The 26,758-nt window shown below is 52.6% G+C and overlaps 1 protein-coding gene across 3 annotated transcripts in view; it reads left to right on the forward strand.

The window, feature by feature from the left end:
* The first annotated feature begins 5,312 nt into the window (after nucleotides 1-5,312).
* ZSWIM4 (zinc finger SWIM-type containing 4) overlaps nucleotides 5,313-26,758 on the forward strand; it is a 37,699-nt gene continuing 16,253 nt past the window's right edge. Inside the window, exons 1-7 of one of the 3 annotated variants that reach the window (XM_054464235.2) lie at nucleotides 5,313-5,672; nucleotides 9,531-9,732; nucleotides 14,564-14,920; nucleotides 18,548-18,696; nucleotides 18,782-18,932; nucleotides 22,697-22,864; nucleotides 24,198-24,548. In XM_054464235.2, coding sequence (XP_054320210.2) covers nucleotides 5,520-5,672; nucleotides 9,531-9,732; nucleotides 14,564-14,920; nucleotides 18,548-18,696; nucleotides 18,782-18,932; nucleotides 22,697-22,864; nucleotides 24,198-24,548 — 1,531 coding nt within the window. In that variant the 5' untranslated portion in view covers nucleotides 5,313-5,519. Of the gene's footprint in view, nucleotides 5,673-9,530; nucleotides 9,733-14,563; nucleotides 14,921-18,547; nucleotides 18,933-22,666; nucleotides 22,865-24,197; nucleotides 24,549-26,758 lie in introns of all 3 variants that reach the window. The other 2 variants (XM_063657925.1, XM_063657926.1) reach the window with 2 other exon arrangements.

The raw sequence follows: 26,758 nt of genomic DNA on the forward strand, positions 1-26,758 counted from the left end.
TTGCCCAGCCTGGTCTTGAACTCCTGGACTCAAGCAATCCTCCCGCTTCAGCTTCCCCAAGTGCTGAGATTACAGGTGTGAGCCACTGCACCCGGCCATGCTTTGCTTGAACTCCTCCCTGAGTCTCCTCTGACCCCAGTTACTCCTTCCCCATAGGTCTAAATCCTTTGCAAGGAGATACCCCAGTAAGTCTAGGGCTCCAAAGCAGCCCCCAGTTGACTTCCACTAGTCCAGCTCCTACTGCTGGGTGACCTCAAGCAAGTGGCTCAGCCTCTCCAAGCCTCAGTTTCCTCCTCTAAGAAACGGAAGTGACAATCCCCACTTTGCAACACTGTTTGACAGCTTACACTTCAGCCTTTATCTCCATAGCTACCGGCATTGCATGAGCACTCAGCACATTATTATTATGCTATTTCTGTTGCTATCACTGTGGCAGGCTGTGGTTTCTCAAGACGGGCACTGTCTAACAGAATACAACTCAAGCTGGATGTGGTGGCTCACGCCTGTAATCCCAGCAATTTGGGAGGCCGAGGCAGAAGGATTGCTTGAGCTCAGGAATTCAAGACCATGGGCAATGTAACAAGACTTCCTCTCTATTAAAATTCAAAAAAATTGGCCAGGCATGCTGGCTCACACCTGTAATCCTCACACTTTGGGAGGCAGAAGCAGGCAAATCACCTGAGGTCGGGAGTTCCAGACCAGCCTGACCAACACGGAGAAACCCCGTCTCTACTAAAAATACAAAAATTAGAAGGGCATGGTGGCAGGTGCCTGTAATCCCAGCTACTTGGGAGGCGAGGCAGGAGAATCGCTTGAACCCGGGAGGTGGAGGCTGTGGTGAGCCGAGATCGCACCATTGCACTCCAGCCTGGGCAACAAAAGCGAAACTCCATCTCAAAAAAAAAAAAAAAAAATTAACCAGGGATGGTGGCTCATGCCTGTAATCCCAGGACTTTGGGAGGCGAAGGCAGGTGGATCACTTGAGGTCAGGAGTTCGAGACCAGCCTGGCCAACATGGTAAAACCCCATCTCTATTAAAAATGCAAAAATTAGCCGGGTGCGCTGGCACACACCTATAGTCCCAGCTACTTGGGAGGCTGAGGCAGGAGACTTGCTTGAACCCAAGGTTCAAGTGAGGTTGCAGTGAGCCGAGATCATGCCACTGCACTCTAGCCTGATGACAGAGTGAGACTCTGTCTCAAAAAAAAAAAAAAAAAAAGGAAAAAAAGAAAGAAATACAACTCGAGACACATATATACTTTATTTATTTATTTACTTATTTATTTTTGAGATAGCATCTCACTGTGTTGCCTAGCCCGGTCACAAACTCCTGGGCTCAAATGCTGCTCTCCGCTCAGCCTCCCAAAGTGCTGGGGTTACAGGCACCAACCATTGTGCCCTGCCACATATGTTATTTTATTTTACTTTATTTTATTTATTTATTTTATATATTTATTTATTTTTTTTGAGATGGAGTCTCACTCTTTCACCCAGGCTAGAGTACAGTGGCGCGATCTTGGCTCACTGCAACCTCTGCCTCCCAGGTTCAAGCAATTCTCCTCCCTCAGCCTCCCACGTAGCCGGGATTACAGGCACGCACCACCATGCCTGGCTAATTTTTTGTATTTTTAGTAGAGACAGGTTTCACCATGTTGGCCAAACTGGTCTTTTTTTTTTTTTTTGAGACGGAGTCTCATTCTGTCGCCCAGGCTGGAGTGCAACACTGTGATCTCGGCTTACTGCAACCTCCGCCTCACAGGTTCAAGCCATTCTCCTGCCTCAGGCTCCCAAGTAGCTGGGATTACAGGTGCCCGCCACCAGGCCCAGCTAATTTGTATTTTTAGTAGAGACGGGGTTTCACTATGTTGGCCAGGCTGGTCTCGAACTCCTGACCTTGTGAGCCACCCTCCTCGGCCTCCCAAAGTGCTGGGATTACACGAGTGAGCCACCGCGCCCGGCCTGAGTTGGTGTTAAACTCCTGATCTCAGATGATCTGTCCGCCTCGGCCTTTGAAAGTGCTGGGATTACAGCCCTGAGCCACTGTACCCAACCTACATACGTAATTTAAATGTCCTGGAACCATGTAAAAGAAAATATATGAAATCAATTTTAATAATGTATTTTATTAAACCAAATTTATCTAAAATATAATTTCAACATGTTAACAACACTAAACATTTGCTTTCTTTTGTTCTTTTTTTTTTTTTTTTTTTTTTTGAGACAGAGTCTCACTTTGTTGCCCAGGCTGGAGTGCCATGGTGCAATCTTGGCTCAATGCAAACTCCGCCTCCTGGGTTCAAGTGATTCTCCTGCCTCAGCCTCCCAAGCAGCTGGGATTACAGGCGCCCGCCACCACGCCCAGCTAATTTTTGTTTTTTTTGTTTCCTTTTGTTTTTTGAGACAGAGTCTTGCTCTATTGCCCAGGCTGGAGTGCAGTGGCACGATCTCAGCTCACTGCAAGCTCCACCTCCCGGGTTCACGCCATTCTCCTGCCTCAGTCTCCCGAGTAGCTGGGACTACAGGTGCCTGCCCCCATGCCCGGCTAATTTTTTTGTATTTTTAATAAAGACGGGGTTTCACCGTGTTAACCAAGATGGTCTGTATCTCCTGACCTCATGATCGTCCCGCCTCGGCCTCCCGAAGTGCTGGGATTACAGGCGTGAGCCACCGTGCCCGGCCCTAATTTTTGTATTTTTAGTAGAGACGGGGTTTCACCATGTTGGCCAGGCTGGTCTTGAACTCCAGACCTCAGGTGATCCGCCTGCCTCAGCCTTCGAAAGTGCTAGGATTACAGGCATGAGACACCTTGCCCCGCCTCGTTTTCTGTTGTTTTTTTTTTTTTTCTGAGACGGTCACACTCTGTCACTCAGGCTGGAGCACAGTGATACAATCATAACTCACTGTAGCCTGTACCTCCTGGACTCGAGAGATCCTCCTGTCTCAGCCTCCAGAGTAGCTGGGACTACTGGCTTGTGCCACCAAGCCCAGCTAATTTTCTTATTTTTTTAATAGAGATGGGTTTTCGCCATGTTGCCCAGGCTGGTCTCAAACTCCTGGGCTCAAGTGATCCTCCCACCTCACCATCCCAAAGTGCTGGGATTCCAGGCGTAAACCACCGCACCTGGCCAAAACATTCTTTTTTTTTTTTTTGGAGTCTCACTCAGTCCCCCAGGCTGGAGTGCAGTGGTGCGATCTTGGCTCACTGCAACCTCTGCCTCCTGGGTTCCCACCATTCTCCTGCCTCAGCCTCCCTAGTAGCTGGGACTATAGGCGCCTGCCACCACACCCGGCTAATTTTTTGTATTTTTAGTAGAGACGGGGTTTCACTGTGTTAGCCAGGATGGAAAACATTCTTAATGAAATATTTTAGGCCGGGCGTGGTGGCTCATGCCTGGAATCCCAGCACTTTGGGAGGCCAAGGCAGGCTGATCATAAGGTCAGGAGTTCAAGACCAGCCTGGCCAATATGGTTAAACCCCATCTCTACTAAAAATGCAAAAGTTAGTCAGGCGTGGCGGTGGGTCCCTGTAGTCCCAGCTACTTGGGAGGCTGAGGCAGGATAATCACTTGAACCTGGGAGGCAGAGGTTGCAGTGAGCCGAGATCACTCCATCTCAAAAAAAAAATGAAATATTTTTCTTGTTCCCTTCCTGCTATGTCTCCAAAATCCACTCTGTGTTTTACCTTTCCAGCCCAACCTAATTTCAGCCAATCCCATTTCAAGGGCTCAGAGACCACTTGTGGCCATTGGTGACCATACTGGACAGTGCAGGTCTGCAGGGGAGTTTAATTAATTGAGGGGGTGGCAGGGAGAGTGGGTGAAGACTGGCCAGAGGGTGCAGCTGTGAGACTCGAAGTTTCTCCAAGAAAAAGCTAGGGCTTCCATATGGATGGGTGGATAATCACTGTTTTTTTTTCTTCTGTGCCTATCATTTAACTGAATGGAGGCAAAGCATGAGTTGGTTGGTACATTCAACAAGTTCTAGGTTAAGCGCCTACCTTCCAGGTGCTGTCGGTACAGTAAAGCACAGATGGGACAAACTCCTGCCTCCTGAGGCTCACAGTGGAGAGGGAGAGATTGAAATTAACGACCAAAGGTGGATCACTTGAGGTCAGGAGTTCAAGACCAGCCTGGCCAACGTGGCAAAACTCCGTCTCTACCAAAAATACAAAAAGTAGCTGGGCGTGGTGGTGGGCGCCTGTAATTTCAGCTATTCGGGAGGCTGAGGCAGGAGAATCACTTGACCCCGGGAGGCGCAGGTTGCAGTGAGCCAAGATCGCACCACTGCACCCCAGCCTGGGCGACAAGAACGAAACTCTGTCTCAACAACAACAAAAAAAAAACCGCCGAAACAGATAAATAAATGGTAATGGTGAGAAGTATGAGGAAGGGAAAATGCAGGGTTCTCTGAGGACATTGGCAAGGAGCCGGGACGGGAACGGGTGATGGAAGCCATGGCCGGCTTCCAGGCCAGAGACGGTGGCCTACACAAGCTGAGTCAGAAAAAATGCTCAGAGGTGCTGGGGTTTGATAAGTGTTAGGCTGAACCTCATGGAATTGCCATTTTAACAGGCCAAAAATGGTAAAAAATTAGCAATTTCATATGACCCAAGGTAGTATCTAGGGCATGGAAAGGACGGGCGGGGTACTATACTAGTTTTGAGGCTCAAGGGATGACCTATGAACCCCCTAACCGAGCTCTGTTTCTGGAGAGGGGGTCCGCGGCCCGCAGGAGCTCCCTCAGTGAGCCTGCGACCCCTTCGCCCCCAAAAGAACCAAAACTTGACCCGGTGCCCAGAGAGGTTGAGTGAGTTTCTCGGGTCTCACAGCTGGGAGGAACGAGGGCCTGAACCACTGCCAAGGGATCCCGCTGCTCCGTCTCGCCCACCGGCCCGGCTATGTTGATTGTCCCCTGGCGGCGCCCGGAAGCGACCCTCAGTAAACAAAGCCGTGTGTGGGCGCAGCCCCAGAAGCCCGGGGCGCGCAGTCCAGCCCAAGGGAGGCGGGGGAGGAATGTTGTGAATGAACCCCGGGCCCGCCCCGAAACTCCGCATAAGGCCTGGGCCGCGGGTGTCCTCCCGCTCTGATTGGCCTCTGGCGCCCCGTGATTGACAGCGCCCCTCGCTGTGCGCTCTGGTTGGGTAAACAAGAAAAGACTGGCATCACAGTCATCGAGTGAGCAGCGAAGCTTGGACACGGGTCTGGCAGCGCAGCCAATGGCGGGGGAGGGCCGAGGAGGCCGAGGGGGGGCCAATGGGGACCGGCGGTGGGGGCGGGACGACGGCGGAGCTAAAGCGGCGGCTGAAGCAGCTTCATTGTTGTGAAGAGTCTTAAAGGGGCCGTATCACCCGGCCGGCCCGGTGCGGGTCGGGGGTGGGTGCGGCAGGGGTCCAGGGGCGGCCGAGCGCAGAGGACGGACGGGAAGGAGGGCAGGGGGCGCGGGAGCCGGCGAAGCGGAGCGGGCATCGGACCGAGCCCCGCAAAGAGGCCTCGCCCCGGCCCTGGCCCCGGCCGGGCCGGATGGAACCCCCCGCGGCCAAGCGGAGCCGGGGCTGCCCCGCGGGACCCGAGGAGCGCGATGCCGGGGCCGGGGCTGCGCGTGGCCGGGGTCGGCCCGAGGCGCTGCTGGACCTCAGCGCCAAGCGGGTAGCCGAGAGCTGGGCCTTCGAGCAGGTGACCGCGGGGGAAGGGGGCGGGGGCAGGGACGCACCCCCAGCACCTTCCTCACCTGTCTTCTCCTCCCCCCCAATCCCCAGACTCCAGAGCTACCCCAATCAGAGACACCCCCTGAGATTCCACCCCCAGGACCCTTAACCCTGCCTGGAAACACCCCCTCATCCTCCTGTTTCTGTCCTTCAAACGCAGTAACCCACCCCCATCACTTCTCTGCCACCTCTGCCCCTCAGCGCCCCAGATCCCAAATCAGGACACTTCCTTCTTCTCCTACCAACCCCAGATCTCTGAGATGTGGCCCCCATGGTCCGCCTACAACCCTGGGCACCCCTCTTTTCCCACCTCATCCCCCAAAGGTACCCCTCTTTTCCTACCGCATCTTTATTCGTCAATCAGGGCACCCCATTCAGTCTTCAATCCTCTCTTCAGCCCCCCGCTTGGGGACACCCTGTCTCCCTCCATCGTAGCCTCTAGAGACTCACACTACCCCATTCCTGCTCTCCAGATCCCTACCCTACACCCCAAGTAAATAACTCCCCCATCTCTCCAGATTCCAGCTCAAGACACCCCTTTTTTCCCCATTCATTCCTGCCCTCTAGCCTCCAGATTCCACCTGTTCCTTGGGGACCCCTCTCTACTCCTCCAGATTCCTCTCTCGGGGTTGCCCAGCTTCTCCTGGCTTGCCGCAGGGATTACTGAAATGCCAGGGTCCCTCCTCCCTCCCCAACTCATCCCCCTATCCTATCCCTTCCCAGAGGAAAACAGCAGGGGCGGAGCCTGGGTAGTGGTCCCTGGACAGGTGCACCAGAAGCTCTCTTCTGTGGCTTCTGGGGGCACTGCCAGGATGTCCCAAAGCTGGGGTCCTTTAAGTCCCCTTTTTCAGCTTCATTGTGGGCCCCCAAGGAGCTGGAGACATGGCCCAGACTTGAACAGGAAGCACACACGGGCTCTATCCTCTGTCCAGCTTCAGGGGGCGTTCTTTCCTGCCCAGCCTCGCTGGAGTTAGGAAGTCGGCCTGGACGGATGGGTTTGGGCCAAGTGTGGATGGGCAGGCTCTGATTCATGGACTGGAAAATCCCTCCTTAGTCATCTGCCAACTGTCCCTGGGGCCTGGGCTGGTCATTGCCTCTCCCACTTCCCCTAGAAACCCAGGTGGAGTGAGGGCTAAGGAGGGCCCCTGCCCCTTCATTTCATGTGAGACACACAGAATAATCTGAAAACCATCTCCGAGCCTCCCACAAACCTGCCCTGGCCAAGCCGAGCCCTCAGAGTTCTTGACCCACAGAAGCTCATGGAATCCTCTGCAACCCTTTGGCAGTTGTTCTTGTTCCCAGTTTGAGGAAACTGGGGCACAGAGAAGTTGAGAAACTCGCCCAAGGTCACCCAGCCAGGGAATAGCAAGTCCAGATTAGAAAGCAGGTTCAGCCAGCTCACTGCATTGCCCAGAGCCCACAGCGGTGGCCAGCACCCCCTCCCCTCCTGGGGCCCCTACCCAGGGATGGGGCATGGAAGGGAAACTGAGGAACGACAGAGTCTGTCTTAGGAGTTGAAACAACTCACAGCTCTAGGACCCTGAACAAGTGAATTCATCCCACTGAGTCTCAGATTCTCCCAGCAATAAAACAGGTTCATGATTTAGTATCAATGCGCCATCAAGGGTGTCCAGTCTTTTAGCTTCCCTAGGCCACACAGGAAGAAGAACTGTCTTGGGCCACATACAAAATACGCTAACACTAACAATAGCTGATGAGCTTAAAAAGAAAATCTTTGTATTTATTTATTTATTTATCTGAGACACAGTCTCAGTCTGTTGCCAAGGCTGGAATGCAGTGGCACGATCTCGGCTCACTGCAGCCTCCACCTCCTGGGTTCAAGCAATTCTCCCGCCTCAGCCTCCTGAGTAGCTGGGACTACAGGTGTGGGCCGCCATGCCCAGCTAATTTTTGTATATTTAGTAGAGATGGGGTTTCACCATGTTGGCCAGGCTGGTTTCAAACTCCTGACCTCAAGTGATCCTCCCACCTTGGCCTCCCTCCCAAAGTGCTGGAATTACAGGCATGAGCCGCCGCACCCGGACGTATCTTATAATGTTTTAAGAAAGCTTACGAATTTGTGTTGGCCTGCATTCAAAGCTATCCTGGGCCAGGGCCGTGGGGCGGGGGTTGGACAAGCTCACACTAGGTGGCTGTGAGAATTTGGAAATTACATACATAAAGCGTTCAGCATAGTGTGTGCATTCTTTTCTTTTCTTTTCTTTTCCTTTTGAGGCAGAGCCTTGCTCAGTAGCCCAGTGACACAATGATTGCGCAGTGACGCAATCATAACTCACTGCAGCCTCAAACTCCTGGGCTCAAGCAATCCTCCTGCCTCAGCCTCTTGAGTAGCTGGGATTCCAGACGGGCACCACTACACCTGGCTAATTTTTAATTCTGTGTGTGTGTGTAGACATGGGGTCTCACTATGTTGCTCACGCTGGTCTGGAACGCCTGAGCTCAGGCAGTGTGCCGCCTCAGCCTCCCAAAGTGCTGAGATTACAGGTGTCCAGCCAAGATGGGCACCTTAATCATTATTATCACTTTTTTCTAACTTCTTCGTGCTCCACCAAAGCCTGGTGGGTGGGAAGATCTCACACCAGAATTCCAAGACCCTGCAGCTAGGAGGATCCAGGAGGGAAACCGCAAGAAAGTTCTAGAATGCTAACTATGGGCCAGGTGTTATTGTAAGCTCTTTAAGCTCTTTACATCCATAACGCATATTTAGTCTCCACAATCCTCAAGAAGTTGGTGCCGTGGACCTCCCCACTTTACACCTGAGAATACTGAGGCCAAGTGACTTGCCTGGGGTCACAGTGCTCCTAAATAGTAAAGCTAGGATTCAAGCCTCGGTTTCTCTCTTTTTTTATTTTTATTTATTTATTTATTTATTTATTTATTTATTTGAGACGGAGTCTCGCTCCGTGGCCCAGACTGGAGTGCAATGGTGCAATCTCGGCTCACTGCAACCTCCGCCTCCTGGGTTCAAGTGGTTCTCGTGCCTCAGCCTCCCGAGTAGCTGAGATTATAGGTGCATGCCACCACGCCTGGCTAATTTTTTTTTTTGTTTTTGAGATTTTGTTTTTGTATTTTTAGTAGAGATGGGGTTTTGCCATGTTGGCCAGGCTGCTCTCGAACTCCTGGACTCAAGCGCGCCACCTGCCTTGGCCTCCCAAAGTGCTGGAATTGCAGGCATGAGCCACTGCCCCAACCTATTGTTTTTTTTGAGACAGGATCTTGCTCTGTTGCCCAGGCTGGAGTGCCACTGGTGCAATCATGGCTCACTGCAGCCTCAAACTCATGGCCTCAAGTGACCCTCCTGCCACACCCTCCCAAGTAGCTGGGATTCCAGACGCATGCCACCATGCCTGGCTAATTTTTTTTTTTGTTTTTGAGATGCAGTCTTGCTCTGTCACCCAGGCTGGAGTGCAGTGGCACGAGCTCAGCTCACTGCAGCCTCCGCCTCCCAGGTTCCAGCGATTTTCCTGCCTCAGCCTCCCAAGTAGCTGGGACTACAGGTGTGCACCGCCACACCCGGCTAATTTTTTTATTTTTAGTAGAGATGGGGTTTCATCATGTTGGCCAGGCTGGTCTTGAACTCCTGACCTCAGGTGATCTGCCTGCCTCGGCCTCCCAAAATCCTGGGATTACAGGTGTGAGCCATCGTGCCCGGCCAGTTTTTTTTTTTTTTGTAAAGATGGGAGCCTCTCTGTGTTGCCCAGGCTGGTCTCGAACTCCTGGCCTCAAGCGATCCTCCCACCCAAGCTTCCCAAAGCGCTGGGATTACATCAACCCCAGGCTCCTAACCCACTGACCCTTCCTACAGGTGGAGGAGCGGTTCTCCCGGGTGCCTGAGCCGGTCCAGAAGCGCATCGTGTTTTGGTCGTTTCCACGCAGTGAACGGGAAATATGTATGTACTCGTCGCTGGGTTACCCGCCCCCAGAGGGCGAGCACGACGCCCGGGTGCCCTTTACCCGCGGGCTGCACCTGCTCCAGAGCGGGGCCGTGGACCGCGTGTTGCAAGTGGGTGAGTCTTTGTCCCCCACTCCTGCTGGGGAGGCCAGGAGGTCCATACCAGGCCTGGAAAGGGGGGAGTTGGAGGGAGGCCTGGGGCCAGGGGATGGGAGGTTACAGACCTCAGGCTTCGAGACCCAGATAGGATTGTACAATATATTTTTTTTCTTTTTCTTTTTGGGACGGAGTCTCGCTCTTTCGCCCAGGCCGGAGTGCAGTGGTGCTATCTCGGCTTACTGCAAGCTCCGCCTCCCGGGTTCACGCCATTCTCCTGCCTCAGTGTCCCGAGTAGCTGGGATTACAGGAGCACACCACCGCGCCCGGCTAATTTTTTTTTTTTTTTTTTTTTTTTTTTTTGAGACAGAGTCTCACTCTGTCGCCCAGGCTGGAGTGTAGTGTAGTGGCACGATCTCGGCTCACTGCAAGCTCCGTCTCCCGAGTTCACGCCATTCTCCTGCCTCAGCCTCCCAAGTAGCTGGGACTACAGGCACCCGCCACCACGCCCGGCTAATTTTTTGTATTTTTAGTAGAGACGGGGTTTCACCATGTTAGCTAGGATGGTCTCAATCTCCTGACCTCGTGATCCACCCGCCTCGGCCTCCCAAAGTACTGGGATTACAGGCGTGAGCCACCGCGCCCGGCCCCATTTTTTGTATTTTTAGTAGAGACGGGGTTTCACCGTGTTAGCAAGGATGGTCTCGATCTTCTGACCTCGTGATCCGCCCGCCTCAGCCTCCCAAAGTGTTGGGATTACAGGCATGAGCCACCACACCCAGCCTGTACACGATGTTTTGAGCAAAAGCTCAAGGATCACCCTAGAACCCAGGCAGCAGGGTTTAGACAAGGGGGTGGGGGAGAGGATGGTGAACCAGAAATCAGGGGAGGAGAGATCCCAGAACTTATGCATCAGAGCCCATGTAAAGGAGGGGTGAGGCCAGATGTGGTGGTTCACACCTGTGATCTCAACACTTTGGGAGGCCAAGGCAGGAAGATCACTTGAGGCCAAGAGTTCAAGACCAGCCTGGGCAACACAATGAGACCTTGTCTTCATAAAAAAATCAAAAAATGAGCTGGGCATGGTGGCGGGTGCCTGTGGTCCCAGGTACATGGGAGGCCAAGGCAAGAGGATCACTTTTGCCTGAGAGGTCAAGTCTGCAGTAAGCTATGATTGCACCACTGTACTCCAGCCTGGGTTACAGAGCGAGATGCTGTCTCAAAGAGAAAAAAGAAAAAAAAAAAAAGGAAGAGAGATGAGGGCCACTCTAGGGACGAGGGTAGAGGTTGAGACACGGTGGTGAAGGTGCCAGACCTCAGGCTTCTGGCCCAGATGGGGTCAGGTTTGGGATTATGAGCTGAAGGTGGAAAGTGCTTCTAGACCCCTAGACCTCAGGCTGCTGAGCTGGGGAATGGGGAATGAAGTAGTGAGACGGGGAGAAGAGCAGGTCCCAGGTGAGGATCAGAGGAGCGGCTATCAGCCAGAAGTGAGAGGAGGCTCCAGACCTCGGGCTGAGGGACCCAATGATGGTTTGGGCTAGGGGTTTAGAGCCAGAGGTAAGAATGATCCTAGACCTCAGGCAGCGGGGCCCACGTGGGAGTTGGACACAAAGATTTAGAGCCACAAGTGAGAGTCTTAGACCTCAGGTAGAGAGGCTGGGATTTCAAAGGCTTAGAGCTATTGTTGGGCAATGGTTTTAGACCTAAGGCAACGGGGCTGAGGTGGGAGTGTAGAGTAGAAGTTTAGAATTCTTTTTTTTTTTTTTGCGAGATGGAGTCTTGCTCTGTTGCCCAGGCTGGAGTGCAGTGGCACGATCTCAGCTCACTGCAACCTCTGCCTCCCAGGTTCAAGCAATTCTCCTGCCTCGGCCTCCCTAGTAGCTGGGACTACAGGCACCCGCTATCATGCCCGGCTAATTTTTGTATTTTTGTAGAGACAGGGTTTCACCATGTTGGCCAGGCTGGTCTTGAACTCCTGACCTCATGATCCACCTGCCTCGGCCTCCCAAAGTGCTGGGATTACAGGTCTGAGCCACCATGCCTGGCCTAGAATTTTTTTTTTTTTTTTGAGGTGGAGTCTCACTCTGTTGCCCAGGCTGGAGTGCAGTGGCACAATCTCGGCTCACTGCAAGCTCCACTTCCCGGGTTCATGCCATTCTCCTGCCTCAGCCTCCCAAGTAGCTGGGACTACAGGCACCCGCCACCATGCCCAGCTAATTTTTTCTATTTTTTAGTAGAGATGGGGTTTCACCGTGTTAGCCAGGATGGTCTCGATCTCCTGACCTCGTGATCCACCCACCTCAGCCTCCCAAAGTGCTGGGATTACAGGCATGAGCCACCACACCTGGCCAAATTTTTTTTTTTTAAGAGATAGGGTCTCGGCCAGGCACAGTGGCTCACACCTGTAATCCCAGCACTTTGTGGGGCTGAGGTGGGTGGATCACCTAAGCTCAGGAGTTCAGCCTGGCCAACATGGTGAAATCCCGTCTCTGCTAAAGATACAAAAATTAGCCAGGTGTGGTGGCTCATGCCTGTAATCCCAGCTACTTGGGAGGCTGAGGCAGGAGAATCAGTTGAACCCGGGAGGCAGAAGTTGCAGTGAGCCAAGATCATGCCACTGCTCTCCAGCCTGGGCAACAGAGAGAGACTCTGTCTCAAAAGAAAAAAAAAAAAGGGAGATAGGGTCTCACTCTGTTGCCCAGGCTGTAGTGCAGTGGTGCGATAATAGCTCACTGCAGCCACAAACATCTGAGCTCAAGTGATCCTCCCACCTCAGCCTCCCAAGTAGTTGGTACCACAGGCGCAGGCCACCACACTTGACTAGTTTTTAAGTTTTTTGTAGAGACCTGGTCTCACTCTGTTGCCCAGGCTGGTCTCGAACTCCTGGGCTCAAGAGATCCTCCTTCCACAGCCTCCCAAAGCACTGGGATTACAGGCGTGACCCACCATGCCTGGCCAAGTAACAGTTTAGGATCAGCTGTGAAGAGTGGGCTCAGACCTTAAGCTAAGAAAACAAAAGGGCTGCAGAGATTGGGGGAGATATAATGAAAACAGTGGAAAGGCCTTAGACCTCAGGCAGTTGGACTCAGAAAGGGAACAGTAGAGGCTGAGCCAGAAAACAAGTGAGGCCTGGGACTCCAGACCTCTGGCTACAGCAGGCCATTTCTCCCAGCTAGAGGTCGGGGCTGGGCTGATATGATGCCCTGTGGGCTCTGTCTGCCCTGGAGCCCCTTTGCTGGGACATGGCCCAGCTGACCGCAAGCTCCTTGCCACCTCCAGCTGGTATGAGGAAGCCATCTCCCTGCATGACCCAGGCTGGGCCTGAGCTGCCGAACCAGTCGGATGAGCCTGGAACCTGGGCTGCCCAGGGAGGGGCAGGGGGAGTGAAGGGGAGACCTGGCCCCTGGCTTACTTCATCAGCCCCTCGCCCCGAGCGCCACAGGCCTTTGGCATCTTCTACGGAAATTGAGGGGCTCCTGAAGCCCTGGCCATATTCATTGTAACCCAAGGACTCAGAAAACTACCTTCAATGTCATGGCTATGATACTATTCATAATTAAAATAAGAGCAAGTGTTGGGCTGGGCTCGGTGGCTCACGCCTATAATCCCAACACTTTGGGAGGCCGAGGCGGGCGGATCACTAGGTCAGGAGTTCAAGACTAGCCTGGCTAACATGGTGAAACCTGATCTGTACTAAAAATACAAAAAATTAGCCGGGCATGGTGGCGCACACCTGTAATCCCAGCTACTCAGGAGGCTGAGGTAGGAGAATCGCTTGAACCCAGGAGGCGGAGGTTGCAGTGCATCAAGATAGCGACACTGCACTCCAGCCTGGGTGACAGAGCAAGACTTTGTCTCAGAAAAAAAAAAAAAAGCAAGTGTTTACTTAGGACTTAACTTCATACCAACAGCATTCTAAGCAGTTTTTTTTTTTTTTTAAAACAGAGTCTCGTTCTGTCACCCAGGCTGGAGTGCAATAGTACGATCTCAGCTCACTGCAACCTCCGCCTCCCGGGTTCAAGCGATTCTCCTGCCTCAGCCTCCTGAGTAGCTGGGATTACAGGCGCCCGTCACCATGCCTGGCTAATTTTTTTGTATTTTTAGTAGAGACAGGGTTTCACCATGTCAGCCATGCTGGTCTCGAACTCCTGACCTCAGGTGATCTACCAGCCTCGGCCCTCCAAAGTGCTGGGATTACAGGCGTGAGCCACCGCGCCTGACTGTCTCTTCTAAAAATACAAAAATTAGGCTGGGCGCAGTGGCCCAGGCCTGTAATCCCAGCACTTTGGGAGGCTGAGGCGGGCGAATCACCTGAGGTCAGGAGTTCAAGACCAGCTTGACCAACATGGAGAAACCCCATCTCTACTAAAAATACAAAATTAGTCCGGCATGGTGGCTCATGCCTGTAATCCCAGCTACTCGGGAGGCTGAGGCAGGAGAATCACTTGAACCTGGGAGGTGGAGGTTGCAGTAAGCCGAGATCACGCCATTGCACTCCAGCCTGGGCAACGAGAGCAAAACTCTGTCTCAAATAAATAAATAAATAAATAAAATTAGCCGGGCGTGGTGGTGTGCGCCTGTAATCCCGGTTACTCAGGAGGCTGAAGCAGGAGAATCGCTTGAACCTGGGAGGCGGAGGTTGCAGTGAGCCCAGGTCCCAGCACTACACTCCAGCCTGGGCCACAGAGCGAGACTTTGTCTCAAAAAAAAAAAAAAAAAAGCAAAGTGAGTGAAGTGACTTGCGCTAGTGAAGTGACTCGGCTGGGCTTTGCAACCGGGTCTTGCTGTGCACCACGAACACTGCTTGTCTCAGGTATGACACAGATGCGACAGTTTGGCTTTGATCCTAGGATTCCACCTGAGCGGAAACATCCGCGAGCCAGGGAGTCCTGGAGAGCCCGAGCGCCTCTACCACGTCTCCATCAGCTTTGATCGCTGCAAGATCACGTCTGTGAGCTGCGGCTGTGACAACCGCGACCTCTTCTACTGTGCCCACGTGGTGGCCCTGTCCCTATACCGCATTCGGCACGCTGGCCAGGTGGAGCTGCGGCTGCCCATCTCCGAGACACTCTCCCAGATGAACCGGGACCAGCTGCAGAAGTTCGTGCAGTACCTCATCAGCGCCCACCACACTGAGGTGCTGCCCACCGCTCAGCGCTTGGCTGATGAGATCCTCCTGCTGGGCTCCGAGATCAACTTGGTGAATGGTAAGGGCACCCCGGGGGGTCCAGTGGGGAGAGGACGCCCAAGCGCACAGCCACGCCACTTGCTGTGTGCCCAGCACTGGTGACTTACTGACAGGAAGTTGTGGGGGCAGGGGGCGGAAAACGCGCCATGGCCTGCATCATCTGAGGTCACGGGTGAGTGGCAGATCCCAGATATCATCTGACCACAGGACAGATGAGTAGTTGCAAATCAGCCTACAGGCGGAGGGCGAGGGCAGGAGGGGAGAGCCTGCGTTAGAGGGCAAGTGGGAGGTCTGGCCCCAGGGCTGGGGATGTCAATCGATGGAGCATCCTGGGTGTGGGAGGAGAGGAGGGGGGCATGAAGGGAATGTGGGACATTTGTGGGTGTCAGAGGTGTTATGGATGAGGGGATACACCAGGAGGTGTGGTGAGGGCTGGGAGGGTTTGGGGGGGCTCCGAGGGGCTTGGGTTGCCTAGCTAGGATGGGGAAGATGAGTAGTAGGTGGAGGCATGGATGGATGATGGAGGGAGGTGCTGGGTGGGTACAGAAAGTGTTCGTGATTGGCCGGGTGCGGGGGCTCACACCTGTAATCCCAGCACTTTGGGAGGCCAAGGTGGGTGGATCAGTTGAGGTCAGGAGTTAGAGACCAGCCTGGACAACATGGCAAAACCCCATCTCTACCAAAATACAAAAATTAGCCGAGCGTGGTGGTGGCGCCTGTAGTCCCAGCTACTCAGGAGGCTGAGGTGGGAGAATTGCTTGAACCCGGGAGGTGGAGGTTGCAGTGAGCTGAGATCACGCCATTGCACTCCAGCCTGGGAGACAAAGTGAGACTCTGTCTCCAAAAAAAAAAAAAGTGTTCTTGATCAGGCACTGAGGGCAACTGATGGTGTGGAAAAACGAATGGGTGGGTGGGGGATTTTTTTTTTTAGATGGAGTCTTCCTCTGTCACCCAAGTTGGAGTGCAGTGGTGCAATCTCAGCTCACTGCAACCTCTGCCTCCTGGGTTCAAGCAATTCTCCTGTCTCAGCCTTCCGAGTAGCTGGGATTACAGACGTACACTATCATGCCCGGCTAATTTTTGTATTTTTGTAGAGATAGGGGTTTCACCATGTTGGCCAGGCTGGTCTTGAACTCCTGACCTCAGGTGATCCACCTGCCTCAGCCTCCCAAAGTCCTGGGATTACAGGTGTGAGCCACCGCACCCGGCCTGGACGGGCTATTAACAATGCTGTTAGGTGAATGGGAATTGGAAGCCAAGTGTGGTGGCTCATATCTGTAACCCCAGCATTTTGGGAGGCTGAGGAAGGAGGATCACTTGAGACCAGCAGTTCAAGACCAGCCTGGGCAAAATAGTGAGACCTCCTCTCTACAAAAAATAAACAAAAGTAGTTGGTCTTGATGGCACACACGCGCCTGTAGATACTTGGGAAGCTGAGATGGGAGGATCACGAGCGTGGGAGGTAAAGGCTGCAGTCAGCTATGATTGCGCTACTACACTCCAACCTGACGACAGACTGAGACCCTGACTCAAAAAAAAAAAAAAGAAGAAGGGAAGGACAGAACTGGTGGTGATTGGAGGTGAAGATGAGTGGTTGGGTGGGGAGGATTTTGACTAGTGGGGTTAAGGTAGACTGATAGTGGTGGACAGATGAAGTTAGTGAAAGAATGAAAGATCCAGTGGGTACATGGATTGGGAGTGAGTTGATGGGTGAATGGAAGGTTCATATATGTGGATCAACATGGTGGGTGGGCAGAGTGGGTGGGTGCTTTGTGTAGCGTGGATGGATGGACGAATGGGGTAGTGGGTGTTTTGAGAGGTACATATGAATGGATGGTTTGATAATGAATGGATGGTTTAATGGAAGAATAGAGAGTTAGGATTAGTTAGGTTTAGTTATTGGATGATAGTTATTGGGTGGGGTGGATAGTGTACTTGTGTGAGTCAATGGACAAATGGGAGGGTGGGTATTTTGAGTGGTTAGTTCACTTAGATTGGAAAGATAAAAGGGGTGAGTGGGCAGATAGATCAATAAGATGAGTATATAGATGGGTGAATGGGTGGGAATTATGGGTAGGGTGGATGATGGACTGATGGGGTAGGTGGTTGTTTAAGGGGTATGAACATGTGGATGAAGTGAAATGGGGGACATGGCCAGGTAGATAGAGACTGGCATGACTTGGGTGGGGGTGGATGAGTGGGTTGTGTTTCAGGTGAGACAGATGAGTAAACAGGTGGGTGGGTGGTGTTTTGAGTGGGATGGGTAAATGGATGAGTGGATGGATAGATGGATCAATGTGTAGTGTTTCAGGAGAGATAGATGAATGGATTGGATGGATAAGTAAATGGATGAATGAACAAATGGATGCATGAGCTCCTAGTGTTTTGGGCAAGATGGATGGATGGACACATGGATGGATGGATGGATGGATGGATGGATGGATGGATGGATGGATGGGTGGACGGATGGATGGATATTACTACAGGGGAGATAGATGGATTGGATGGATGACTCAGTGGATAAATGAGCAAATGGATGAGCTGGTGGTGTTTTGGACAAGATGGATGGATGGATGGATGCATGGATGGATGGACGGATGGATGGATGGATGGATGCATAGATGGATGCATGGATGGATGGATGGATGGATGGATTGGATGGGTGATGTATTACTCTGTTCTCACACTGCTATAAAGACATACCTGAAACAGGGTAATTTAAAGGAAACAGGTTTAACCAGCTCATAGTTCTGCAAGCTACACAGGCTTCTGCATTTGGGGAGGCCTCAGGAAACTTATAATCATGGCGGAAGGTGAAGGAGAAGCAAACACATCTTCACGTGGCTGGCAGGAGAGAGCGAAGGGGGAGATGCTACATACTTTCAAACAACCAGATCTCATGAGAACTCTATCATGAGACAACACTAAGGGGATGGTGCTACACCATTAGAAACCATCCCCATGATCCAATCTCCTCCCTCCAGGCCCCACTTCCAACACTGGGGATCATAATTCAACATGAGATTTGGGTGGAGACACAGAGCCAAACCATATCAGATGACTAAGTGGATGAATGAGAAAATGGATGAATGAGCTAGTCATGTTTAGGACAAGATAGATGGATTGATGGAGGGATGGGTGGATGGATGAACAGATAAATAGATGGTCGGGTGGGATGGACAGGCAGATGGGTGGGTGGTGTTTAGGTGGGATGGATGGAACTTTGGAACGGGTTGGGTGACTTGGAAGAATGGATGGATGGGTCGGGCACAGTGGCTCATGCCTGTAATCCCAGCACTTTGGGAGGCCAAGGCGGGTGGATCACCTGAGGTCAGGAGTTTGAGACCAGCCTGATCAACATGGTGAAATCCCACCTGTACTAAAAATACAAAAAAAATTGGCAAGGTGTAGTGGGGCGTGCCTGTAATCCCAGCTACTTGGGAGGCTAAGGCAGGAGAATCACTTGAACCCGGGAGGCAGAGGTTGCAGTGAGCGAAGACCGTGCTACAGCACTCCAGCCTGGGCAAGAAGAGCCAAACTCCGTCTCAAAAAAAAAAAAAAAAAAAAAAAAAGGACAGCTCTCCTCAACCCAACCCAACCCCAACCCCAGCCCCAGCCTCAGCTTCCTTTCCCTCCCTCCCTGCAGGTGCCCCAGACCCCACCGCCGGCGCAGGAATCGAGGACGCCAACTGCTGGCACCTGGACGAGGAGCAGATCCAGGAGCAGGTGAAGCAGCTACTGTCCAATGGCGGCTACTACGGGGCCAGCCAGCAGCTGCGCTCCATGTTCAGCAAGGTGCCGTGCGGGCCGGCGGGGCGCGGGGTGCAGAAGGCCCCGGCGGACGCCCCAGCCCTTCCTCACCACCCTGTCCCCGGCACAGGTGCGGGAGATGCTGCGAATGCGGGACTCCAACGGGGCGCGCATGCTGATTCTCATGACCGAGCAGTTCCTGCAGGACCCGCGCCTGGCCCTGTGGCGGCAGCAGGGCGCGGGCATGACGGACAAGTGCCGGCAGCTCTGGGATGAGCTGGGTGAGGCCCGAACCCCGGTGCGTGGTGGACACCGGGACTTCGGCTCCCATAGGGGCTGGCCCACTCCAAGATTAGGGTCTGTTCCCTGAATCCGCCCTCCATTCGTTTGGCAAGCATTTATGAGCGCCTGTAAAGTGCCAGGCATGGTACTGGGCACTGGTGGTCCGGCAGAGAAAAAGAGAGTCAAAATCCTGTTCACGTGGATCTGATAGGAGGCACAGGCAATCAAATGTCATTGACCCAGGGGTAGATACACACGTACACGCGTTTTCTTTGTTTTGAGACAGGGTATCACTCTGTTGCCCAGGCTGGCGTGCAGTGGCACAATCTCGGCTGACTGCAACCTCTGCCTCCCAGACTCAAGTGATCCTACACCTCAGCCTCCCAAGTAGCTGGGTCTACAGGTGCACACTACCACATCCAGCTAATTTTTAATTTTTTGAAGAGACAGGGTCTCACTATCTTGCCAAGTCTGGTCTTGAACTCCTGGACTCAAGCAGTCCTCTCGCCCAGCCTCCCAAAGTACTGAGATGACATGCATGAGCCATCACACCCAGCCTACATGTTTTCTTTCTTTCTTCTGTTTTTAGAGACAGGATCTCACTGTGTGCCCAGGCTGAAGTACAGTGGCACAGTCATGGCTCATTGTAACCTCAAACTCTTGGGCTCAAGTGATCCTCTGGCCTTGGTCTCTCAAAGTGCTGGGATGACAGGCGTGAGCCACTGCACCAAGCCGACATATTCTTGTTTGTTTGTTTTCTTTTCTTTTTTTTTTTTTGAGAAGGAGTCTCGTTCTGTCGCCCAGGCTGGAGTGCTGGAGGGCAGTGGTACTATCTCGGCTCACTGCAAGCTCCAACCCCCCGGTTCATGCCATTCTCCTGCCTCAGCCTCCCTAGTAGCTGGGACTATAGGCGCCCGCCACTGAGTCCGGCTAATTTTTTATATTTTTTTAGTAGAGACAGGGTTTCACTGTGTTAGGCAGGATGGTCTCGATCTCCTGACCTCGTGATCTACCCGCCTCAGCCTCCCAGAGTCCTGGGAGTACAGGTGTGAGCCACCGCGCCTGGCCTGTTTTATTTTTTTGAGACGGACTCTCACCCTGTCTCCCAGGCTGGACTGCAGTGGCACGATCTCGGCTCACTGCAACCTCCGCCTCCTGGGTTCAAGTGATTCTCCTGCCTCAACCTCCTAAGTAGCTGGGATTATAGGCGCGTGCCACCATGCCTAGCTAATTTTTGTATTTTTAGTAGAGACAGAGTTTCAACATGTTGATCAGGCTGGTCTCGAACTCCTGACTTCGTGATCCACCCGCCTCAGCCTCCCAAAGTGCTGGGATTACAGGCGTGAGCCACTGCACCCAGCCAACATATGTTTTCTTTTTTCTTTTTTTTTTTTTTGAGACGGGTCTCGCTCTGTCACCCAGGCTGGAGTGCAGTGGCACAATCTCAGCTCACTGCAAGCTGTGCCTCACGGGTTCACGCCATTCTCCTGCCTCAGCCTCCCAAGTAGCTGGGACTACAGGCGCCCGCCACCACGCCCGGCTAATTTTTTTGTATTTTTAGTAGCAACGGGGTTTCACCGGGTTAGCCAGGATGGTCTCGATCCCCTGACCTCGTGATCCGCCCACCTCGGCTTCCCAAAGGGCTGGGATTACAGACATGAGCCACCGCACCCAGCCTTTTATTTTATTTTTTTTTTTGAGATGGAGTCTCGCTTTGTCGCCCAGGCTGGAGTGCAGTGGCGCAATCTCGGCTCACTGCAAGCTCTGTCCCCCGGGTTCACGCCATTCTCCTGCCTCAGCCTCCCGAGTAGCTGGGACTACAGGCGCCCGCTACCACGCCTGGCTAATTTTTTGTATTTTTAGTAGAGATGGGGTTTCACCGTGTTAGCCAGGATGGTCTCAATCTCCTGACCTCGTGATCCACCTGCCTCGGCCTCCCAAAGTGCTGGGATTACAGGCGTGAGCCACCGCACCGGCCAACATATGTTTTCTATAAGAGCTACAGAGTTAATGTTATTCAGCCCTGCAGGCCATTTGGTCCCTGTCATGATGACCTAACTCTGTCCATTATAGTAAAAAAGGCAGACACAGACATATATACCAAACGGGCATGGTAGCATTTCAATAACACTTTATTTAAGAGCTGGGAGGCCAGTCGCAGTGACTCACACCTGTAATCCCAGCACTTTGTGAGGCTGAGGTAGGGGCATCACTTGGGCCCTGGAGGTTGAGGCTGCAGTTAGCCATGATCACACCACTGCACTCCAGCCCGCACAACAGAGCAAGACCCTGTCTCAACAACAACAAAAATAGGCGCTTGGCACAGTGGCGGGAGCCTGTACTCCCAACTACTTGGAAGGCTGAGTGAGGCAGGAGGATTGCTTGAGCCCAGGAGTTCGAGTGCAGCTTAGACAACATGATGAGACCCTGTCTCAAAATTTTTTAAAAACCAGCTTTATTTATAGATACTTATTAATTTATTTGAATTTTATATTATTCCCACAAGTTGCAAAATATTCTTTTGGTTGTATTTCCCTGACCATTTAAAAATGGAAAAATAGGCCGGGTGCAGTGGCTCACACCTTAATTCCAGCAGTTTGGGAGGCCGAGGTGGGCAGATCACTTGAGGTCAGGAGTTCGAGACCAGCCTGGCCAACATGGTGAAACCCCGCCTTTACTAAAAATACAAAAATTAGCCGGGCATTGTGGCGGACGCCTGTAATCCCAGCTACTCGGGAGGCTGAGGCAGGAGAATCGCTTGAACCCAGGAGGTGGAGGTTACAATGAGCTGAGATTGCGCCACTGCACTCCAGCCTGGGTGACAGAGTGAGACCCTGTCTCAAAAAATAAATAAATAAAAACAAATAGAAATAAAAAGGGAAAAATAAATCTTAGCGTGCAGGCTAATCAAAAATAAAGGGTAGTTCAGTTTTCACCATGGGCAGTGGTTTGCTAGTTTGCTGACCCCTGCATTAGGTGGTGATAAATGCTACCCAAAAAACCCCAAAACACCTTGAGAGCAGTCTGGAGGCCTGGTTTTTTTGTTTGTTTTTGTTTTTGTTTTGAGATCGAGTCTCACTCTGTTGCCCAGGCTGGAGTGCAGTGGTGCGATCCTGGCTCACTACAACCTCTGCCTCCCAGGTTCAAGCGATTCTCCTGCCTCAGCCTCCCAAGTAGCTGGGATTACAGAGGCCTGGGTTGTATTCCCAACTTCTCTTTTTTTTTTTTGAGTTGGAGTTTTGCTCTTTTTGCCCAGCCTGGTGTGCAGTGGTGTGATCTCAGCTCCCTGCAACCTCCACCTCCCGGGTTCAAGCCATTCTCCTGCCTCAGCCTCCCGAGTAGCTGGGAATACAGGTGCCCACCACCATGCCCGGCTTTTTTTTTTTTTTTTTTTTTTTTTGTATTTTTATATTTTTAGTAGAGACAAGGCTTCACCATGTTGGCCAGGCTGTTCTTAAACTCCCGACCTCTGGTTATCTACCTGCCTCAGCCTTCCAAAGTGCTGGGATTACAGGCGAGAGTCATCACGCCTGACCCTCTAATCCCAACTTCTAATTTACCAGCGGTGTGACCCTGTGCAAGCTGTGTTATGTCTCTGTGCCTCAGTTTCCTTGTCTGTAAGGTGCAAAGGCTGTGAGTTGCAACTTCTGAGGGTCGAGGTGAGGGGTTAGCAGATCATCAAGTGGCACACAGTGGGCACTGTGGAAGTGTGTGTTGCTGCTACTGTTGGCAGGAATATTGAGCCCACCCCGTGCCTCCTCAGGGGCCCTGTGGGTTTGCGTCGTCCTGAGCCCCCACTGCAAACCAGAGGAAAGGGCAGGCTGGCTCCAGCTACTCAGCAGGTGGGACAAGCTCGACGTGTGCCCACTGGAAGAGGGCAACTACTCCTTCGACGGCCCCAGCCTGCGGCCTACCGTGGCCCCCGTCCCAGGTAGGAGAGAGGGGTCTTTACCATGCCTCCCCAATACCGTCACTACTATGGCCCCACTTTCCATCATGGTGCTTTTCCCAGGAGAGAGAGGGAGTGGGGCAGAGCAAAGCGGACCCCAGTCCTTGGCTGTTCTTCCAGGACTAATCCCAACTTGTCCAGCCAGGAAAGAGTGAGTGCCGAGGGCAGGAGCAATGGCAGCCCAAGTGGGCAAATGAAGTAAAATGCTTAAAACACCTGCAGTCCTGGGCTGGTCTGGCTTGGCCTCCTGCTAGCTATGGGAGCAAAGAGAGGATGAGAGAGGCAAAAAGGAGGAATCAAACAGAAGGGGAAAGTGAGAGATTGAGGAGAGAGAGACAAGTGAAGAGAGGCAGAGATGGATGGAGAGAGGGAGAGGCAGACAGAGTAGATAGGAGGGAAGACAGAGAGAGATTGAGGAGAGAAGGAAAAAAAAATTTATAGCAAGTACAGGCCAGGCATGGTGGCTCACACCTGTAATCTCAGCACTTTGGGAGGCTGAGGGGGGCGGATTGCTTGAGGCCAGGAGTTCAGGACCAGCCAGAGTAACATGGTGAGACCTTGTCTCTACAAAAAATACAAAAATTAGCTGGCTGTTGTGACGTGCGCCTGGAATCCCGGATACTCAGGAGGCTGAGATGGGAGAATCGCTTGAGCCTGGGAGGCGGAGGTTGCAGTGAGCTGAGATGGCACCCCTGCTCTCTAGCCTGGGCAACAGAGTGAGACCCTGTCTCAGAAAAAAAAAAGAAAGAAAAGAAAAGAAAAATAGCAAGTAGGAAGAGGAAGACAGACAGACAGTTAGTTGCTCAACCTCAGTTTCCCATCAATATGATGGGCCTGTACTAGCTCCTAACACATACACGCATCCTTTTTTTTTTTTTGAGACAGTCTCACTCTGATGCCCAGGCTGGAGTGCAGTGACGCAACCTCGGCTCACTGCAACCTCTGCCTCCCGGGTTCAAGCGATTCTCATTCCTCAGCCTCCCAAGTAGGTGGGATTACAGGCGTGCACCACCACGCCAGGGTTAATTTTAGTAGAGATGGGGTGTCGCCATGTTGGCCAGGCTGGTCTCGAACTCCTGGCCTCATGTGATCCTCCCACCTTGGCCTCCCAAAGTGCTGGGATTACAAGTGTGAGGCATCATGCCCAGCCTATACACGCATCTTTGAAGGGTGGCTTCAAGGACTGGGGAGATAATGTATGCCCATAGCTTTGCTATGGCCACTAACACAGTTAGTACTTGGTGGGGAAAGCTGGCCATGGCTCATCTGCTATAGGGACCCCCCTCACTGAGCCATGTTGGGTGCCTCTCTGCAGGCTCGGAGGAAGAGGAAGAGGTGGCAGCCACAAGTCCCCGCCACACGGTATTTGGCCGCGCCTTGCTGGCTGGAGAGCTACGCTGGAATGACGCCTACCTGCAGAGGATCCTGGCCAGTGACTCCTACGGGCCCAGCCTCACAGGCAGCATGGGTGGGGACAAACTGACTTTCGACCCCCAGGGCCGACCACTGTGGCTGGGAGAACCTTTCCCCACCGCCTGTGCCCGTGTGGACACCCTGCGTGCCCACGGATACCCCCGCCAGGCCCTGCGGCTGGCAAGTGCCATCATCAACACGCTCCGGCTGCAGCAGCGGCATCAGCTAGAGAGCTACAAGCAGCAGAAAAAAGGTCAGCCTCAGCCGGGCACAGGGGCTCATACCTGTGATCCCAGCACATTGGGAGTCCGAGGTGGGAGGATTGCTTGAGGCCAGGAGTTCAACATCAGCCTGGGCAACATAGTAAGACAATGTCTCTATAAAAATTAAAAAAAAAAAAAAATTAGCTGGATGTGGCGGCTCACACCTGTAGTCCCAGCTACTCTAGAGGCTGAGGCAGGAGGATCACTTGAGCCCAGGAGTTCAAGGCTGCAGTGAGCTACAGTTGTGCCACTGCACTCTAGCCTGGGTGACAGAGCAAGACCTCATCTCTTTTTTTTTTCTCTCTCTCTTTTTTTTTTTGAGATGGAGTTTCGCTCCTGTTGCCCAGGCTGGAGTGCAATGGAGCAATCTCGGCTCACCGCAACCTCCACCTCCCAGATTCAAGCGATTCTCCTGCCTCAGCCTCCCAAGTAGCTGGGATTATAGGCATGCGCCATCATGCCCGGCTAATTTTTTTTGTATTTTTAGTAGAGATGGGGTTTCTCCATTGGTGAGGCTGGTCTTGAACTCCTGACTTCAGGTGATCTGCCCGCCTTGGCCTCCCAAAGTGCTGGCTTGAGCCACCACGCCTGGAAATTTTTTTTTTTGAGACGGAGTCTCGTTCTTTTGCCCAGGCTGAAGTGCAGTGGCGCAATCTCCACTTACTGCAACCTCCACCTCCTGGGTTCAAGCAATTCTCCTGCCTCAGCCTCCTGAGTAGCTTGGGAATACAGGCACCCACCACCACACCCAGCTAATTTTTGTATTTTTAGTAGAGACGGGGTTTCACTATGTTGGCCAGGCTCTTCTCGAACGCCTGACCTTTTGATCCACCCACCTCAGCCTCCCAAAGTGCTGGGATTACAGGCGTAAGCCACTGTGCCTGGCCTACTGAAAATATTTTTAAAATTAGCCAGGTGTGGTGGCGCACACCTGTATTCCCAGCTACTAGGGAGGCTGCGGCATGAGAATTGCTTTAATCTGGGAGGCAGAGGTTGGCTGCAGTGAGCCAAGATTACACCACTGCACTCTAGATTGGGTGACAGAGTGAGACTCCGTCTCAAAAAATTTAAAAAAGAGAGAGAGAAGAGAGCCAGGAGAGAGAAAAGAGGAAAGAAAGAGGCGGAGAGGGAGGGACAGAGAGAGATGAGGGGAGAGAGAGGGGAAGGAAGGAAGGGAGGGAGGGAAGGAGGCTGTACGAGCCCCAGAAACCACATTGTGTAATAGATATGGGGGTGGGGGACAGGAGGGAGGCCACCAGTTGAGAGAGCTGGTTGATGGGGTTGATGGATCAGCTATCAGGAAATTGAACAAAGAAAAGTGTGTCGTGGAGGAAACATGGGGGCCCTGGGACCCGAGCAGAGCTCTGACCAGGCTCGGCAGCATCAGTGAAAGGCCCCTAGATTTTAAAAATTAGCCAGGTGGCTAATTAGCTGAGTATTTAAGGATGTGCACAGCCAGGCGCGGTGGCTCACGCCTGTAATCCCAACACTATGGGAAGCGGAGGCAGGTGGATTGCCTGAGGTCAGGAGTTCAAAACCAGCCTGGCCAACATAGTGAAACTCCATCTCTACTAAAAATCCAAAACAAACTAGCCAGGTGTGGTGGCACATACCTGTATTCCCAGCTACTCAGGAGGCTGAGGCAAGAGAATCGCTTGAACCGGCAGGTACCTGGAGGTTGTGGTGAGCTGAGATCATGCCATTGCACTCTAGTCTGGGCAACAAGAGCGAAACTCCATCTCAAAAAAAAAAATTTTAAAAAAAAGAGGAAGGATGTGCAGGAGTTACCCAGAAGGGGATGGAGGAAGTGCTCAGAATAGAAGGAACGCCATGAGCAGCAGCCACGAGGGAAGACAGTATGTGGCTTGGAGGACGAGGCTGGAGGATTGGCCTCCAGATGAGGCAGGACACCAGTATATGGAAAAACTTCATACTGGTCCTTGGGGGCCCTAAAGGCTGTTGGGGCTTTATCTTCAGAGAGGTGGAGAGGGAATAAGGGCAATGAGGAGGGGAATGACACTTTGGGTGTTTTAGAAAACGTCCAGTGGCCAGGCATGGTGGCCCATGCCTGTAATCCCTTTGGGAGGCCGAAGCAGGAGGATCGCTTGAGCTCCAGAGGTCAAGGCTGCAGTGAGCTATGATTGGGCCACTGCACTCCAGCCTGGGCAATAGAGCGAGACCCCACCTCAAAAAAAAAAAG

The sequence above is a fragment of the Pongo pygmaeus genome, chromosome 20 (genome assembly GCF_028885625.2).
Source record: "Pongo pygmaeus isolate AG05252 chromosome 20, NHGRI_mPonPyg2-v2.0_pri, whole genome shotgun sequence".
Lineage (NCBI taxonomy): Eukaryota > Metazoa > Chordata > Mammalia > Primates > Hominidae > Pongo > Pongo pygmaeus.